This window comes from Lissotriton helveticus, chromosome 1_1, assembly GCF_964261635.1.
Source record: "Lissotriton helveticus chromosome 1_1, aLisHel1.1, whole genome shotgun sequence".
Lineage (NCBI taxonomy): Eukaryota > Metazoa > Chordata > Amphibia > Caudata > Salamandridae > Lissotriton > Lissotriton helveticus.
The window spans coordinates 1,002,528,778-1,002,544,977 of record NC_136057.1 but is presented as its reverse complement, the minus strand read 5'-3'; the positions used below and the strand labels follow the sequence as shown (position 1 = coordinate 1,002,544,977).

Genomic DNA, 16,200 nt, shown 5'->3' with positions numbered 1-16,200 from the left:
TCACTTATTTGGCCCAGAAGTGGACACCACCTTGGAAAAAATCAAAAAGGACACTGACTGCAAAGTCTATGGGAGCTCTTCAGTCCCAGCAGTTATGGGGTGGTTCTTTTCGTCGCTCCAACAATAGAGGTGCTTCCAGAGGCCAGGTGTCCCAGCAGGCACAATACAGTAAGGGGGGCACGCAGACCACCTACAGCAAAAACAATAGGGGTGGCTATCGTGGAAACAGCACCAAGGGCAGAAGTCGTGAAAACAACAACTCCCGATCCCCTGCCACCAACAAACAGTGACGTCTTGTCGCTGTCCCCCGACCACATAACACCGGTCGGGGGGAGACTACAACGGTTCCTGCCGGTCTGGAAATCCATCACCACAGACAGGTGGGTAAGACAGCTTATCCAGCATGGTTATTGTCTGGAATTAACATCCACTCCACCCAACATACCCCCAAGACACCGTCCTATGTCTGCAGAGCATATACAATTATTGCAGCCGGAGGTTGTCAGCATGCTGCTAAAAGGAGCCATAGAGCTCGTGCCTGTGGAACAAAGAGGTACGGGGGTGTACTCGCTGTACTTCTTGATCCCAAAAACGGACTGGTCCCTCAGGCCCATATTGGACCTCAGGCCCCTAAACATGTACATCCTTTCGGAACACTTTCATATGCTCACATTACAGCAGGTCCTACCGTTGCTCAGTCAGGGAGATTTCCTCGCAACACTAGATCTAAAGGATGCATATTTCCATATAACGGTACACCCGTCACACAGAAAATACCTCAGATTTACCATTCAAAATCAACATTATCAGTTCAAAGTTCTCCCCTTCGGAGTAACAACAGCACCCAGGGTGTTTACCAAATGCCTAGCGACAGCGGCTGCACACCTGCGGAGACAAAATTTTCACGTCTACCGTTATCTGGACGACTGGCTTGTCCAAGCAAAGTCGGCCCAGCAATGTGCCACCCACATGTCCCACACCATTCACCTACTTCACAGCCTGGGATTTTCACTGAATTATCCAAAGTCCCACCTTCAGCCCGCCCACGTACGGCAGTACTTGGGTGCGACAATAGACACTCTGGCAGCCACAGCACAGCCGAATTCAGTGAGGATCAACAGCATTCAATTGCTGATCCAAAAATTCAGACCACAACACTCGCTTCCAGCACGAGTGTTCATGCAGTTGATAGGCATGATGGCCTCCTGCATCTCCATAGTCCCGCACGCGAGACTACACATGCGTCCTCTTCAGGAGTGCTTGGCACGTCAGTGGAATCACGCTCAAGGACAATTGAAAGACCTAGTGTTGACTGGTCGCGCATACCACTCTCTGCATTGGTGGAACCCACAAAACCTTTGCAGAGGGCGACCGTTCCAGGAGCCTATACCACAGACCATTCTGACAACGGACGCATCTCTCCAGGGATGGGGAGCTCATGTACTCCACTACACAGTGCAGGGACTATGGACAGTACAGCAAATGGAGATGCACATCAACCTTCTGGAACTGATGGCAATCTTCATGGCAATGAAGGCATTCAAAGTACACTTGTGCAACAAAGTAGTGTTGATCCGGACGGACAACATGACTGCCATGTACTACATACAAAAGCGGGGATGTACACACTCTCCACAGTTGTCTCATCTGGCTCAGAGCATGTGGAAGTGGGCCAGTCAAAGAAACATCTTCCTCATGGCAGAACACCTCCCAGGCAAGGACAATCAGATGGCGGACCTGCTCAGCAGGCACAGCCACCAAATGCACGAGTGGGAGATACATCCATCAGTACTCCACCTGTACTTCCAGCAGTGGGGTCATCCAGAGATAGACCTATTCGCCACAAAGGAAAACGCAAAATGCCAAAGCTTTGCCGCCAGGTTCCCACATCCACAGTCGCAGGGAAATGCGATATGGATGAACTGGTCCGGCAAATTTGCGTACGCTTTTCCACCAGCACCTCTAATACCGCTAGTGGCACGCAAACTGAGACAACACTCGATGTCTCGCATCCTGGTTGCTCCAACGTGGGCACGCCAACCATGGTACACCACGTTTCTAGAACTCTCCGTGGTACCGCATCAAAGACTGCACCTCACGCCCAGACTCTTGACGCAGAACCATGGCGACATTCAGCATCCAGATCCGCAACAGCTCAACCTGGCGATTTGGCTCCTGAATTCTTAGAATTTGGCTACCTCAACCTGCCTCCTGACTGTATGGATATCATAAAGGAGGCAAGAAGGCCCACAACTAGAGCATGCTATGCAGCAAAATGGAAGCGTTTCGTCATTTATTGTACCAATAATGACATTAATCCGCTGGATGCATCTGCTCAAAACATCATCTGTTATCTATTACATCTATACAAATGCAACCTGGCCTAGTAAAGATGTAGCAGTTTCAGAGGACTTTTGGATAAGGCTGCAGAGTTATTGGAAGACTCTTGGGCACCAAGAACTAGGAGTAGGTATAGAGTAACTTGGAGAATATGGTTTAGCTGGTGCATGGAAAGGAGTCTGGATCCTGTGGAAGCACCTGTAGTTGAGGTGGTAAATTTTTTTAGTGGAAAAGTTTGAGGAAGGTTTAGGTTACAGGACAATTAATTGTTCTAGGTCAGGAGTTTCAGCAGGACATGCACTGGTGGACAACAAGTCATTGGGAGGAAATATCATGGTTTGTAGCGTTATGAAGAGTATGAGATTGAAGACACCTCCTAGGGCAAGATACAATGTGCTGTGGGATGTCACCATGGTGTTGAATTTGTTTTTATGAAGGCCAGCAATTTTGGTCTAGTGTGGCTTGCACTGTTAGAAATCTTCACCACCCACCTCCCCCTTGCCTGGTCTAATAAAAGCCTAACATGGCAGAACGGGTCATCCTTTCTAATGCATATACAGCCCTTGTACTACCTTCCCTTCCCTACTCTCTGTTCTATCAACCGCAGCAACCAAGTCTATCCACTGCCAACTCCACAAGGCACAATTGTCCACCCCACTTGTGGCATCACCCCACAAGGATATAAAGACTTTAAACACCTCACTCATGTAAACCAAGCAACATGTCAAAAACAACACACGAAACACACCATTTAAACTACCATACAACACAGTAGCTACAACACCGCAACCTCCCAAAAAGAATACACTGAGGAAATTAAATTTGCTGGATGCATATATAGATTAGGAGTCAGAGCGGATGTAAAGGTCCAAGTAGGGGCACATATGGGGTATGTAATCCATTGCTGACCAGCATCTGGGAAAACTTGGCTATCGTTGGTCAACACTGGAGCTAATATCTCAAGAAAAATCAGAGTATAAATTGAGATGACCCTCATTGGACCCTGAGAAGGCGTGGTATAATGTGTCTTGGCCCTCTGTTCATAATAATGAACTCAAAACTTTATACAAATATGGTAGCTTGGGAGAGTATGAACACTATTAGATTATTAAAGTGGGAATTTGAAAAAGGAACAACCGCCCCCATTACCTATTAATGTTTCTGCCACTGGAGCCATTGACTCATAAGTTAAGACAGACGGTGAATGATTGGGCCCTAGAGAGGGTGTATTTGAGTCCAGCAGAGCCGGAGGGACTGCTGATGCAAGCACTGGAAAAATTAGGAATAGACAGAGCTATGTATGAACAAGTAAAGAAAACAGTCTCTCAGAGCCAGCATCAGCGCCCCAGTGGAAATAAATACTGATTGCCGAAGGCAGAAATTCAGTGGGAACAAGATTGCTTTGGGTATCTGGGACTCATGGTGACAAACTGAAAAAGATGGCACAGACTAAAGTCCAACAAGCTGCTGAGACGCATCAATAAATTCATAACTCGCTGAGGAAGTTCTCCATATATGCCTGTGTTAATATGGTGGTTTTGAAAAGCGGGATTGGGTTGGAGAATTGTTGGGTTAGAGGGACAGCAAAAGATGTTTTTTTTAAAGCGAATCTGTGGGGTTATGTTGCCATCAATTTTGTCTTTTGCCAAAGGAGTTTAATGTTGCTGTGGGGCTGGCAAATTCTTATTTGGAGATCAAAGTCTTGCCTGGGATATTAAAAAACTGGTGAAGTATCTTTGAACACCGAGTCGAATGGTCTGTGTTCCTTTTGAACCTATAGTCTGTTCCTTTACCCAAGCATTTTCCTGTAATGTATGTTGATCCCTTGTGCAGAGATGCCTAATAAGGTATGGCAGCTGATGTGGTCTAGTCTTCCAGTGCTTTCATTCTTTGCTGGAAAATGTCCTACATTTCCAAATACTGATCAGCGGAGGACACTTTTCTAGGTATAGAAAGGCAGCTTCATTCATTTTTTAGCTGCATTGACAGATCGGCATAATGTAAAGCAGCAACCAAGGCTGTAGCACTGGTGCACTATTCTGACCCTGCTACTCAAGATGCTTCCCTGACCCATGCTGCTGTTGACATCCTCTTCATCCTGATTTGTAATGTGCCTCTGCTTGTTGGAAATGGAGAAACTGCAAGTGGGAGAAAGATGTTGTTATATAGTAAACTGTGACCTCTCCTCAGCATACTCTTATCCCAGTTCTCAGCTGTTTCCATCCCTGGTGTTTCACCTAATGGTAAGAAGTAGAGGCCTGGAAGAGTGAAGTTTACATGTGACTATTTCAGGTACACGATCTGTGGGAGACAGCACATGAGTTTTTACTTTCACTGTTTTGTTTTAGTACAGTATTTGGTACTGGCTTTTTAATCACTGTGATAGATTACAACTGTAAACTGTGGTGGTCTGGAACAAATAAATTGCAGCAGTAACCCGTTTTGTTTGCCCAGTAAGTACACAAATGTAGAGCATACTCGCATGAGAAGCATCCTTCGTTTTGTGTTGACTAGCTGTAAGAGGGTACAACTGTATTATGGCAAAGTTCTTTCATGTAGAACGATTGATGTATGTGCACACTAATACAGCATGCACATAGTTTCTGGTTATTTCCTTTCCTCTAGAGATTACTTTACTTTTCTTTTACTGTATTCATTGTAACTTCTGAGACAATCACACCTTTATGTTTTTTCTTTATTTCCTGATTGTCGTTTACAGGTTTCCCTGCAGCCAGAAGATGTCACAGTTGTGTGCAAATAAAAAGCGGTAAGGATCGTAAAGAATTTCGCAGAAACACTTTTCTTTTAGTAACACTCCTGATTTTCTTGACATCAACCCAGTCAGCTAATTTGGAAAGGGTCCCTAATCTAGTCTCGTCTTCATTGCCAGCTACAGGGAACCTTGAGCTTTGTCCCAGTAGTTTAACTTGATACCAAGAGAGGTGAGTGATAGAGCTTGCATTCAGGATTGCCACATTGTCTGTTAACTGCATCGCACTAAGTTACTCTTGATGGGTTTGTATTGTATTGCAACATTTATATAGCGCTTACTACCCCTTTGTGGATCCGGTCACGCGCGCTTCCGGTCTCCCATGGCTCCTTGGAAGCACGCACGCACACACACACATACAGACCCCCCCCCTGCCGCCGCGCATACACACACTCACACACACACACACACACACACACACACATATAGAGAACCCCCCGGCTGCGCATACACACGCACACACACACACACATAGAGAACCCCCCCCTGCCGCGCACGCACACACACACATAGAGAACCCACCCCACCCCCGCATACACACACACACACACACACACACACACACACACACACACACACACACACACACACACACACACACACATACATACATACAGAACCCCCCCCGGGTTTTGAAGTCTCTCGTGACACATGGATACGAGGTAATTTCAGTGCTGTATAAATAAGTGTTCAAATGCGCCCTTGACCTGCTTGTGTTTTTCTCGCCTGGACTGGCCCCTAAACCCGGAACGTGCAAAAGAGCCGACGGGTCCTTCCTACCTGTGAAGTCATCACTGGGGTGTGCTGGGCAGTAAGGGTACACAGCGTGCTTTCTGAAGGTGCAGACTGTGGCAGCCGCATATCGAGGGCTCGGGAAGATTGTAAGAGCTGTGGACGCTCTACAAGCCCCTTCTTTCTTTCCGACACCAGCGCTCTCCTTCAAGCCCCTCTAGCCCGGGAAGCCTGTGTTCATCCCTGGAAGGGAGAGCGGGAGGAGGAGCCAAGAGGAAAGGAGGGGGGTTCCATCTCTCGGATGAACACAACCCCTTCTACTCGCTGTGTAGACACACACAGACACACACACACCTCCTTCAGAAAACACAAAGAAGCGGTCTTTATTTGTGAGCGATGTGCAAATATAAGCAACTCCGCAAGATGGGAAGGTGCGCGGTTGGAGTGTGGGCTTCGAACCAGACCAGCCCAGTGTCATCTGCCGTACCGCCAGCTCAGATATTTAGCCAACAGCAGGCTGCAAAAATTCGTACTTTTACCTTTGACACTTTCTATTAGCTAAACAAGTTCACCGTGTGTATATGTCCACACGTGCCACTGCTGGTGTTGTATTATTTATACTAAGCATACTAGATGATGCGGTCCTGTTCTCTCCTGCCCGTCCCTATATTTTGGTTCTGGAACGTTCCACAGTGAAAGTTGAACCGAATTCTGGACGTCGCTCTGTGTGATTCGGGCGCAGGAATGAAGCGTTCCAGTTTAAACTCACATGAATCGGCTCCAATTATTCTCTGCGACAATTGGCTTCATGCCACGAACAGCATGGGACGTGGCACCAACAAGATGTAATGCTCTGAATCCTCCATTAATTAGTAAGTGTAAGCAGTTCACCCAGGCATGGCTTAACGCTGCATTGTGGTACTTGTCGTAACAGTTTATTAGTGAGATTAAAGACAACTGTCAACTGCCACACATACAAATAGACTGAATACCAGCAGGAGACTCACAATTTTTTTAATTTTTTTTGGGAAGTAAAAACTTTTATTGCATCATGTACATTACACTGCGGAATGCCTACAACCCGATGGGCTGGCCGTGATAGTGTATTTGAATCGTCCACATAACACCACCTTGATTTCAAAGGAGTATTCATCAGTGCAAAACACAATACCGGTGTCTCACTGGCAGGGTGAGGCCTTTACCGCAGTTTACCCGAAATAAGTGGTCTTTGATTTCCCATTTTTACAACCAAGAAAACAAACAAATTAACTGTGTGGAACACAAATGTGGTCATTTCTATTTGAATATTGATCAGCTGTACTTAACTTCCCTAGGTTCCTATGCTAGAACATGGCATTAGCACCTCTATCTCTATAAGGGTCTAATCTATAACCAGTCAGGTATGCCTTGAACTTGTAACCTTGTGAGTGTCTGGCCCTGTAGTCTGGCAAGGCCACTTAGTGAGGGTTCTCTTTCCTAATTCTCATCCCTCTTGCTCTCCCAGAACGTGTCGTGACCCGTCACTCCTCCCCTTCATCATCTGATTCATCCGGGTCAGTCTCCGGCAAGGGGTCACATATCTCACCTCTATACACATTCCATTTAGACCAGATCTTATTCCACTTCCCCGGGCAGGCACGATTGGAATACACCGCCCTTTCTGTCAACATCACCTTATCCATATTTGAGCACCAGTGCGACTTGGTCGGTACTTCTGGCACCCCTCAGCGCTGCGCAACATCTCTTCGCCACTATCAATCCCACCGCAACCCAAATCCGTCCGAATCTGGAGAGATCCGTAGGTTCCCATACATTAATAAGGCACCTCTTCGGTTCAGGCAACAGTGTGGTTTCCAGTGTCTGTGAGATCGTGCGAAGTATCTGTTTCCAGTATTCTTGGATTCGGGGGCAGTCCCATATGGTATGGAAGAATGTACCCTCTTCCCCACACCCACAAAGACAGTAAGGGTGCTCTATCCTGTGAATGCGGTGTAACAATGTTCTAGTGTAGTACACCCTATGCAATATTTTCAATTGTACCAGTCGTAGTCTCGCAGAGATGCCCACCTCCTTAGGCGACGCCAGTGCCTCATTCCACTCATGTTCATCCATTTCGCTGGTGTCCTCCTCCCACTTTATCTTTAATGTCAACGTAGGGTCTGGGAAATTGTTTATCAGTTTGCGATAAGTGAGGGATGTTGCGCGCTCAACCATGAATTCCGTAAGAAGGCGATCCTCTAGTGGGGACGATTCAGGCAGGTCAGTGTCTACGGGCAAAACCGCCAGTAGCGCATGCCTTATCTGGATGTATCTATATAATTCCCTCTCATTGAGATCATACAGTTCTTTCAGTCTATTGAAGGGTATGACCCCTCCCTTTTCCCAAAGATCTCCCACCGTGGAGATCCCTATAGTGTCCCAGTGGGAAAATCCCTTGCTGTTTCTTAGGTGTCCGAGGATTCGGGAGTCCCACAGTGGAGTTAGCTTGGTGATTTTCCCTTTCCAGCCCAGAGCAGCTGTCGCTGTGTGCCAGATTGTGACCGTTAGTCTGGTGGGTCCCACTAAAGTGCGGATTTTACGGCGGTCATATAGTGGAGTCAACATGCTGACCGTGCCCAGCTGTCCCCTGTCAGCCTGAAAGGCTGGCTCGGCGTGAGAAGCGTGAAGCCATTGGTTGATGGGCTTAAGGTGCGCCGCCCAGTAGTAAAGTTTTAAACCGGGCAGAGCAATGCCAAACCAACCTCTATGTAGTTTTGATTGGGCGATACGAGCAGGGTGGGTCCCCCATAGGAGGTTGGAGACCAACGCTGCGACTGTCTGAAAGAATTTAGGGGCTACCGGGTAAGGCGTGTTTTCAAGGACATATAAAAATCTGGGCAGAGCCATCATTTTGTAAAGTGCAGCTCGTCCCAGGAGCGTTAGTGGAAGTTCCGACCAGAACTTGACATCGCGCCTGAGCCTATCTAAGTGGGGTTTCAGATTTTTGTCAACGAATTCTGCGGGGTCTCTAGTGACGTGAATGCCTAAACATTTGAACGATGAGCCTGCTATCCGTAGAGGACAATTCAGGTCGAGGGTCGGAGACTGCCCCCTCAGAACATAAAGTTCCGATTTATTCCAATTCAAGGTGTATCCAGAGATCTTGCCATGAGCGCCGCAGAGCCGTAATAGGGCTGGCACTCCATCGTCGGGATTAGTTCGATAGATCAGCATGTCATCTGCGTATAGCGACAGCCGATCCTCCCAGCCCTCCCTCCAGCAGATGCCCTTAAGCAGAGGCGAGGTTCTAATGAGCGTGGCGAGTGGCTCCAGCGAAATCGCAAATAGCAAGGGGGAGAGGGGACATCCCTGTCTCGTGCCTCTCCCCAGCGAGAACATCCGCGAAGTATGGCCATTGGCTACCACTCTTGCCACCGGGTCGGTATATAACAGTCTGACCCATGCAATAAATCGGGGTCCAAATCCCATGCGGGACAGCGCCTCAAACAAGTATGGCCATTCCACCAGGTTAAACGCCATCTTGGCATCAAGGGCCAATATCACTGCCTGGGACGGTATTGAGTCTGCTCTGGCTAGTACCCCGTGTAGGCGTCGCAAATTCAACGCAGTGTTTCTGTGTGGCATAAACCCTGATTGATCCGGGTGTATCAGAGAGGACAAGTGGGGCGAGAGTCTCATCGCCAGGAGTTTAGCGAGTACTTTTGCTTCTGCATTGAGCAGTGAAATGGGGCGGTAAGATGAACAGTCTTCCGGCGGTTTGTCCGGTTTGGGGATAGTCACTATAGTCGCTACTCTTTGGTCTGGTGGGAGCGTGCCATTTCTCTGACATTCTTTAAACATTCCCAGTAGATGTGGACTGAGAGCCTCAGGTATTGCTTGGTACCATTCTACCGGTATCCCGTTAGGCCCCATCGCCTTACCCGGGTTCAAGGCACGAATAGCCAACTGTATTTCTTCCGCGGTGATATCGGCCTCCAGTTCACCGGACACCTCTGAGGACAATGTTTGGACCTCGATCGGCGCCAGCACATCCCTGGCCATTTCTGGGGTGATTACATGGTATGGGGTATATACCCGTTCGAAATGGTCCGCTAGCAGATCCACAATGTGGTCTGGGTCAGTATGTAGCGTTCCATATTCGTCCCTTAGACGTGGGATTCCTCTAGAATTCCCTTCCCGTTTGTCGAGCCACGCCAATAGTTTCCCGGCCTTATCACCCACTTCATAGATCCTGTTCTGGGTGTCAGTCATACGATCTTTAACCTGCATACGTAGGTGGTCGTTGTAAAGCTGTTGTTGCAGTGTCAGTGCGTGTAGAGTGGAAGGAGTGGGGTCTTGTTTGTGTATCTTTGTTAATTCCTGCAGAGTCAGTTCTATACCGTCTAGTTCCTGAGAGCGTTCGCGCCGGTAACCTGTGATTGTGTGTATGGCTTCCCCCCGTAGGACCGTCTTATATGCCTCCCACAGTACCTCGGAGGAGCCTACCGAGTTTATATTTTCAGCGAAGTACCGTGTTGTTGCTGTTTTGAGAGCTTTACGAACTTGGGGAATCTTGAGGTAGGTAGCCTGTATGGGGTACATGCGCCTGTGCGTTCGTGTCCGTGAGGAGAGTGTGAGCATTAGCGGGGAGTGATCTGAGATCCCTCGCGGGTGAATTGTCATTGTATCAATACGTTGGAGACCGTCTCCCAGAGTCAAAAAGTGGTCAATTCTCGACAAACTCCCATGCACTGTGGAGTGAAAGGTGTATTGTTTGGCGCTGGGGTAGAGGTGCCTCCAAATATCTGTCAGGCCTATGGCTGTTAAGAAACGTTGGAGGCGGGGGATTCCTCCTGCGGGGGCCGGTATGGGGAACCTGTCGAGTTGGGTGTCAAGTATCGCGTTGAAATCCCCTCCCAGGATAACTTCCCCTTCAGGGAGAGTCAGAATAAAATCGGCCAATTTAGGGAGTTGTACTGAGTGCAATGCTGGTGGAATGTATACTGAAACCAGGTTAAGAAGCTTCCCCTCCCACTGCCCCTGAAGGGCTGCAAAACAGCCTTGGTCATCAGTTTTTGTGAGTAGGGGGATAAAGCTTGTGTTTTTCTGTATCAGGACCCCGGTCCCCCTGGATCCCGACGTGAAGTCTGAATGGACTATCATCTTGTATCCTCGTCTATCTAAGGCTTTAACCGTACCCCCTGTTAAATGCGTTTCTTGCAGCAATGCTATTGAGGGTTTCTGCCTCCTAATCGCGGTAAGGACCAACCCCCGTTTAACCTTGTCCCCCAGCCCTCTCACATTCCAGGACATGATACTCAATGCAGGGCAGTGCGTCTCTACATCCACCTCACTCCTCTCCGGAAGTAAAACATTCGTCATTGGATATTCCAGGGCTAATAGTGTAACGATGGGGAAGTGTGGTGCGGGTGCCGGGCGCAGATTTGCCCACGACTGATTCAGAAGGCCAAATGAGAGAGTCATCTACCCGTCCTCCCTTCCCACCTTGGGTTGATCCACTGTCCAATGTTCTGCTGGGAGCCGTCCCCACCTGCTCGACCCTCCTGCCTAGTCCAGATTCATAGGAAAGTCTAGGTACCTTCCTTGACCGTGAAAGTGTGTTCCTAACTGTAACAAAACCATCCCCTCCCCAACCCCCCCTCCCTGCATCCCTGCTTAACGGACTTTCAACTGCCCGCCTCCCAAACTGAGCAGAGTGCTTTACCCATCCCGCAACCAGAGTACTTGCGTGTAAGGGGGAGAGTGTCTCCCCGAGTAGGCGGCATCCCTGCGTGCTTCCGGGACAGTGTCGCCAGAGTCCAAATGCAGCTGTAGAGTGATGTGTCGACGATCAGCAATCTTCACCAAAGCCCTTTTTTCGAGTAGGGGTCATTCCTCACCGCCAGGTCCTGTAAATCCATGTGAGGGCGATCCTTCTGCTCCACCTCGACTGGAAGACTGTGAGCCTGCTCCGTTGTTCCCTCCGCGTTCGTGATGTTGTCTGGGTGGTTTCCGCTGTCGGTCCACAGTACGCCATCCCTCCAACCAGTCCCGGGCGGCATCGGGGGTGTCAAAAAACCACACTTTGTTGTCCGCTACCACTCGCAATCGGGCTGGAAATTGCATCGAGTACTTTAATTCCTTTTCCCGCAACGTTTTTTTTACCTCCAAAAACGTCTTCCTTCTCCTAGCGACCTCCGCCGTGTAGTCTGGGAAGAACGCTATTCTTGAGTTTTGGACCTGGATGGCCGGTGCCATTCTTGCGGCCTGAAGGATGGCGTCGCGGTCTCTGAAATTGAATAGCCTTGCCAATATCGGCCAAGGTGGCCTTCCAGTCTTAGGCTTCCCCCCCCGGCACCCTGTGGGCCCGTTCCACCGAGAAGAAATGTGAGAGCCCCTTAGGTTGGAGCCTGGTTTTAATCAGATCCTCTACATAGAGGTCCATTGCCCCAGTGTCTTCCGATTCCGGTACCCCCAAAATTCGGACATTGTTGCGCCGAGAGCGCCCTTCCTGGTCATCCAGCTTGTCACGAAGCAGTTTGTTGTCCGTCTGTAGACGCTCCATTGCTGTTTGTAGTTCGGACACATCCTCGACCAAGGATTTAGTAACAACTTCCACCTGTTTGACCCTTTCGGATATTTTGTGGAGGTCCGCCCGGATCAGGGTGACCTCGGTAGCTGTAGCCCCCACTGTCGCTTGCACCTGTGCCAGTGCCGCCAAGACGTCTTCGATAGTGGCCTTCTTGGTCCCCTCCGTCTCCGTCATTTTCCCGGCCGTCTTGCGTTGGTCCTGGGGTGGGGAGTGTCTGTCGTATGCGAATTTGTCTAGCTTGGCCTGGGTGGCATTTTGTCGAGGGCCTCTATGCGTCATGTTTTGGAGCGCGCCCCTGGGCAGGGCAGCCCGATTACGCCTCGAATAGTATGGCCTGTTCTGAGGGTGTACAGCAATTCCTCTCATGTCCGCGACTGCTGGTCCTGGTCACCGCCTCCAACCCGGGTAACGCAGGGCACTACGTCCACACCAGCAATTGGCGCCAAGTCTCTCCTCACCTCTGATCAAGGCCTGTTGTTCTCAGCTCTTGCGGCCAGCGGGGCGTAATGGATCCGAACAGGTTCTAGTGTATGATCCAGAGTACTGCTTACATGAGGCGTGCCCCCTGGCGTGTGTACCGCCGATGGATTCAGTGCCCTGGATAGAGTCTTAGTAGGAAAGGAAGGGGGGGGGAGAGTGGTCGTCCCCCGCCGTTCGCGGCCGTCGTCGGTCGTCTGCTGCCAAGGGTGTGATAGTTGATGCAGCGGAGCCTTCTGTAAGCATCCGTGATCCCGGCCCGACCACCGCCAAGCTGGGGCCGCTGCCGCAGGGCCGTGACGCACGTTTGGCGTTAAGAGATGGCGGCACTGTGTTTTCCGGCCTGCGGCGTAGGCGGAGGCCCCGTGTCCGTCACTACTGCCCCCTCGGTCAGTGTCGGGGGGTGCGGGGCTCCGTCCGTGTCACTGGACCCCCGGGGTGAAGGTCGCGTATGGCTCGGCAACTCTCCCGACGAGCCGGCACTTCCGGCCAGGTGCGGCCGGCGAGAGTCAATTTCCGGTCGGGCTCCGAGGTAACTACAGCTCCGCTGCCTCCCGGCTGTTGTCAGGCCCCACCTCTTCTCCGGCTTTGTTCGTCCTCCGAGTCAGCAGCCTCGCCGAGTCCGTTTCAAACTTGCAGCGCTGAATGCTGCCGGGACTCCGGGTCCTTTCCACCCCTTCCGCCACTATCGATTACAGGATTATTGTTCCGGATGAGTGCGGGAAGCCACCACCGCTCGGGAGCCTCTCTAGGCTGCGGCCGCCATCGTCGGTCGCTAGCCACGCCCTCAGACTCACGATTTTTTACGTCAAAAATGTCTTGATTTTAGCTGTCTCCCGTCTGAAATAGCTCCAGCGTCAATAGAAGCCAATGGTGAATCCTTTCCCCCGATATTTTTTTTTTCTCAAAGTTCCCACTTTTTCCAAATTGTTAGCAAGTATAAACTACACGGATCAGAAGAAACCAGAGGAAGCCCCGGATGGAATGTGCGTCTTTCACCTGGTCTGAAAGAGGCTCGCTGAGTGTAGGAAGGTAGATCCCTGACTATGGTTGCCCCCAACTTTTTGCCTGGTGTTTTGCTGGTTTTCTGACTTAGTTGACCTGGGGCCCTGCTATTCAGGACCCCAGGCCTACTGCTCTCTCTGTAAAATGGATTCCATGTACCCTAGGTACATATCTAATTGGATACTGAGTCACCTTATCAGTCCCTGTACAGTGTACCTTAGGTACCCAGGGCATAGGTGTACCCAGGGCCTACCAGGGGCTGCAGCATGTATTATGCCACCCCTGGCTGGCCATCCAAATCTGACACAACTGGCTGCACGACAGCTGGGGCAAGGTGGTGTAATCACCCTTTGCTTTAGATATAGTATACCTATATCTAACCCTAAAAATGGACACACAGATCTCCTATCAGTCACTCCTATGGCAGGCCTTAACAATCCTGAAGGCAGAGTGCTTGGAATCGTGTGAGATAGTGCTCTGGCATGAGCTGAGCCTGTCTGCGGCTTTCGGGATCCATCCCTTAGCCGTTTCCATGATATCGCATACCATATACTCTTAAGTGCATTATAATCCTCGCGGTTATATGCCAACTCTGGTATCGCTTTATCAAAACATGTCGAGTAAGGTGTCATACGAATTGGAATACTAACCCCTCGCCAATTCTGGCGACGGGGTTAGCATTCCACCCTTCTAGAGGGACACGACATGTATGTAACCTGTAACCCCGGTTAAAGTCAGACAGTGCCTTAGCGTCCACAAAATGGATGCTGCCACCGAGACACAAGTCTGCCCTCCTGCTGCTGGGAGTCCTCCCAGAGCAGGAGGCAAGGACAAAGGGTTTCCTGCCAGGGGCGGTGCCAGCACCGTCCCAGACAGGGTTTTGTGTATTCCAGGTAGGCAGGGCTACAGAGGAAGGTGACTGCAAGTGGCACCCCGGTGCTCACTGTGCATAGGCCGGCTTGAACCAGTTCCAGGGGCACACCAGCCCCTGAGCTGGGGAAAGCCCGCCAAAGGAGAGGGGTGTAACCACCCCCCTCCTGGTCCCACCCATAGGGCAGGACTTAGTCGCGTGCCAGCCCCCTTTTCCAAGATAAAGATAGGAGCAGGCCCCCTTCCAAATGAGATCATCTTTGGAATCAAGACACGACTTTCTACGAAAGGACATCAAGATTTCTTCTACAAGATTCTCCCTTGTGACTAAGGAGTAGTCACCCTGCATCCGCAGGCACCATCTTAAGAACACTGCGGTCTGCTGCAAGTCCTTCCTCCGGAATCCGACTGCCCAGCTCGACGAGAACCGGCTTCCCTGGCACCTCTGACCTCTACCCACCTCTACAGCTAAGCTGAGAACCGTGGGTGCGACGAGACCTCGAAGGACCGGCCATCTTCAAGACTGCACGACTTCTTTCCAGCACGACCGCCGAGGAATCCCCTGGTGAGTGCTTTGGGGTCCGAGAAGCCCCGACCCTGAGCAGCTCCAGCACCGAAGTTCAGCCTCTCAGCATCTCCACGATCTGCGTGGGGCCCTTCTGCTTTTTACTGCTCACCGCGTTGTTTGGCTACTAGCCCGCTGGCTTGTGGCCTTCCTAACGACGCCCGACGACATCACTGTTGCTGGTCTGGTTGCTCCAGACTGGCCCTTGCTCCCTTCCACGAGAGGAGCACCCCGGACCCTCCTGGTCCACTCCAGACGCCATTTTAGGTCCACCGCGAGGGCTTGAATTTGCCAAGACTTGTTGCCCCAATCCTGGGTCCAGCGACGACGAGAGCATCGTCCATCGTGGGACAGCTCGTACCTCCATCCTGGTCGCCGACAACGCCTCCTGGTCCGTGAGACTACAGAGCCCAGCGTCGCCCACTCACCTAGTCGAGGTGACTACCATCCGGTGCCCTCCTGGTGCCACCTGACTACTGGCTAGTAGTCACGAACTTGGTCCCCTCTGCTTTCAGTTGTCATCTATCTTCGATCCAGGCTTGGGTCACCCGAACAATCTTCACTGGTCGCCTGCCAGCAACTCCTTTCCTTCAGGCTCCTGGTTTGTCAACGGAGAATCCCGACGTCTTTTCAGACCTATGCAGCTGCAGCCCCTGGGCTAGGTAACTTCGGCATTTCGGTGCCTCAGCATAGCCTCACTATCCAAGGGTCCAGATCCACTTTCGTTTTTGACCTACCTAGTCGGGTTCGCCCGAGAACACTAACTTTGTGAATTCTAGCTTCCATAGGCTTTTTCCCGCCTTACGCGTGAGAGTTCCCACTCTGCACGTGGCGTACCTAGGCCTCCTGCTCCTAACCTGAGTGTTCAGT

The 16,200-nt window shown here is 50.5% G+C and overlaps 1 protein-coding gene across 2 annotated transcripts in view; it reads left to right on the top strand.

Annotated features, from left to right (window-relative positions):
* KLHDC10 (kelch domain containing 10) overlaps nucleotides 1-16,200 on the top strand; it is a 291,780-nt gene that overhangs the window by 174,108 nt on the left and 101,472 nt on the right. For both annotated transcript variants that reach the window (XM_078677593.1, XM_078677592.1), the window contains one exon: nucleotides 5,060-5,107. In XM_078677593.1, coding sequence (XP_078533719.1) covers nucleotides 5,060-5,107 — 48 coding nt within the window. The remainder of the gene's footprint in view (nucleotides 1-5,059; nucleotides 5,108-16,200) is intronic.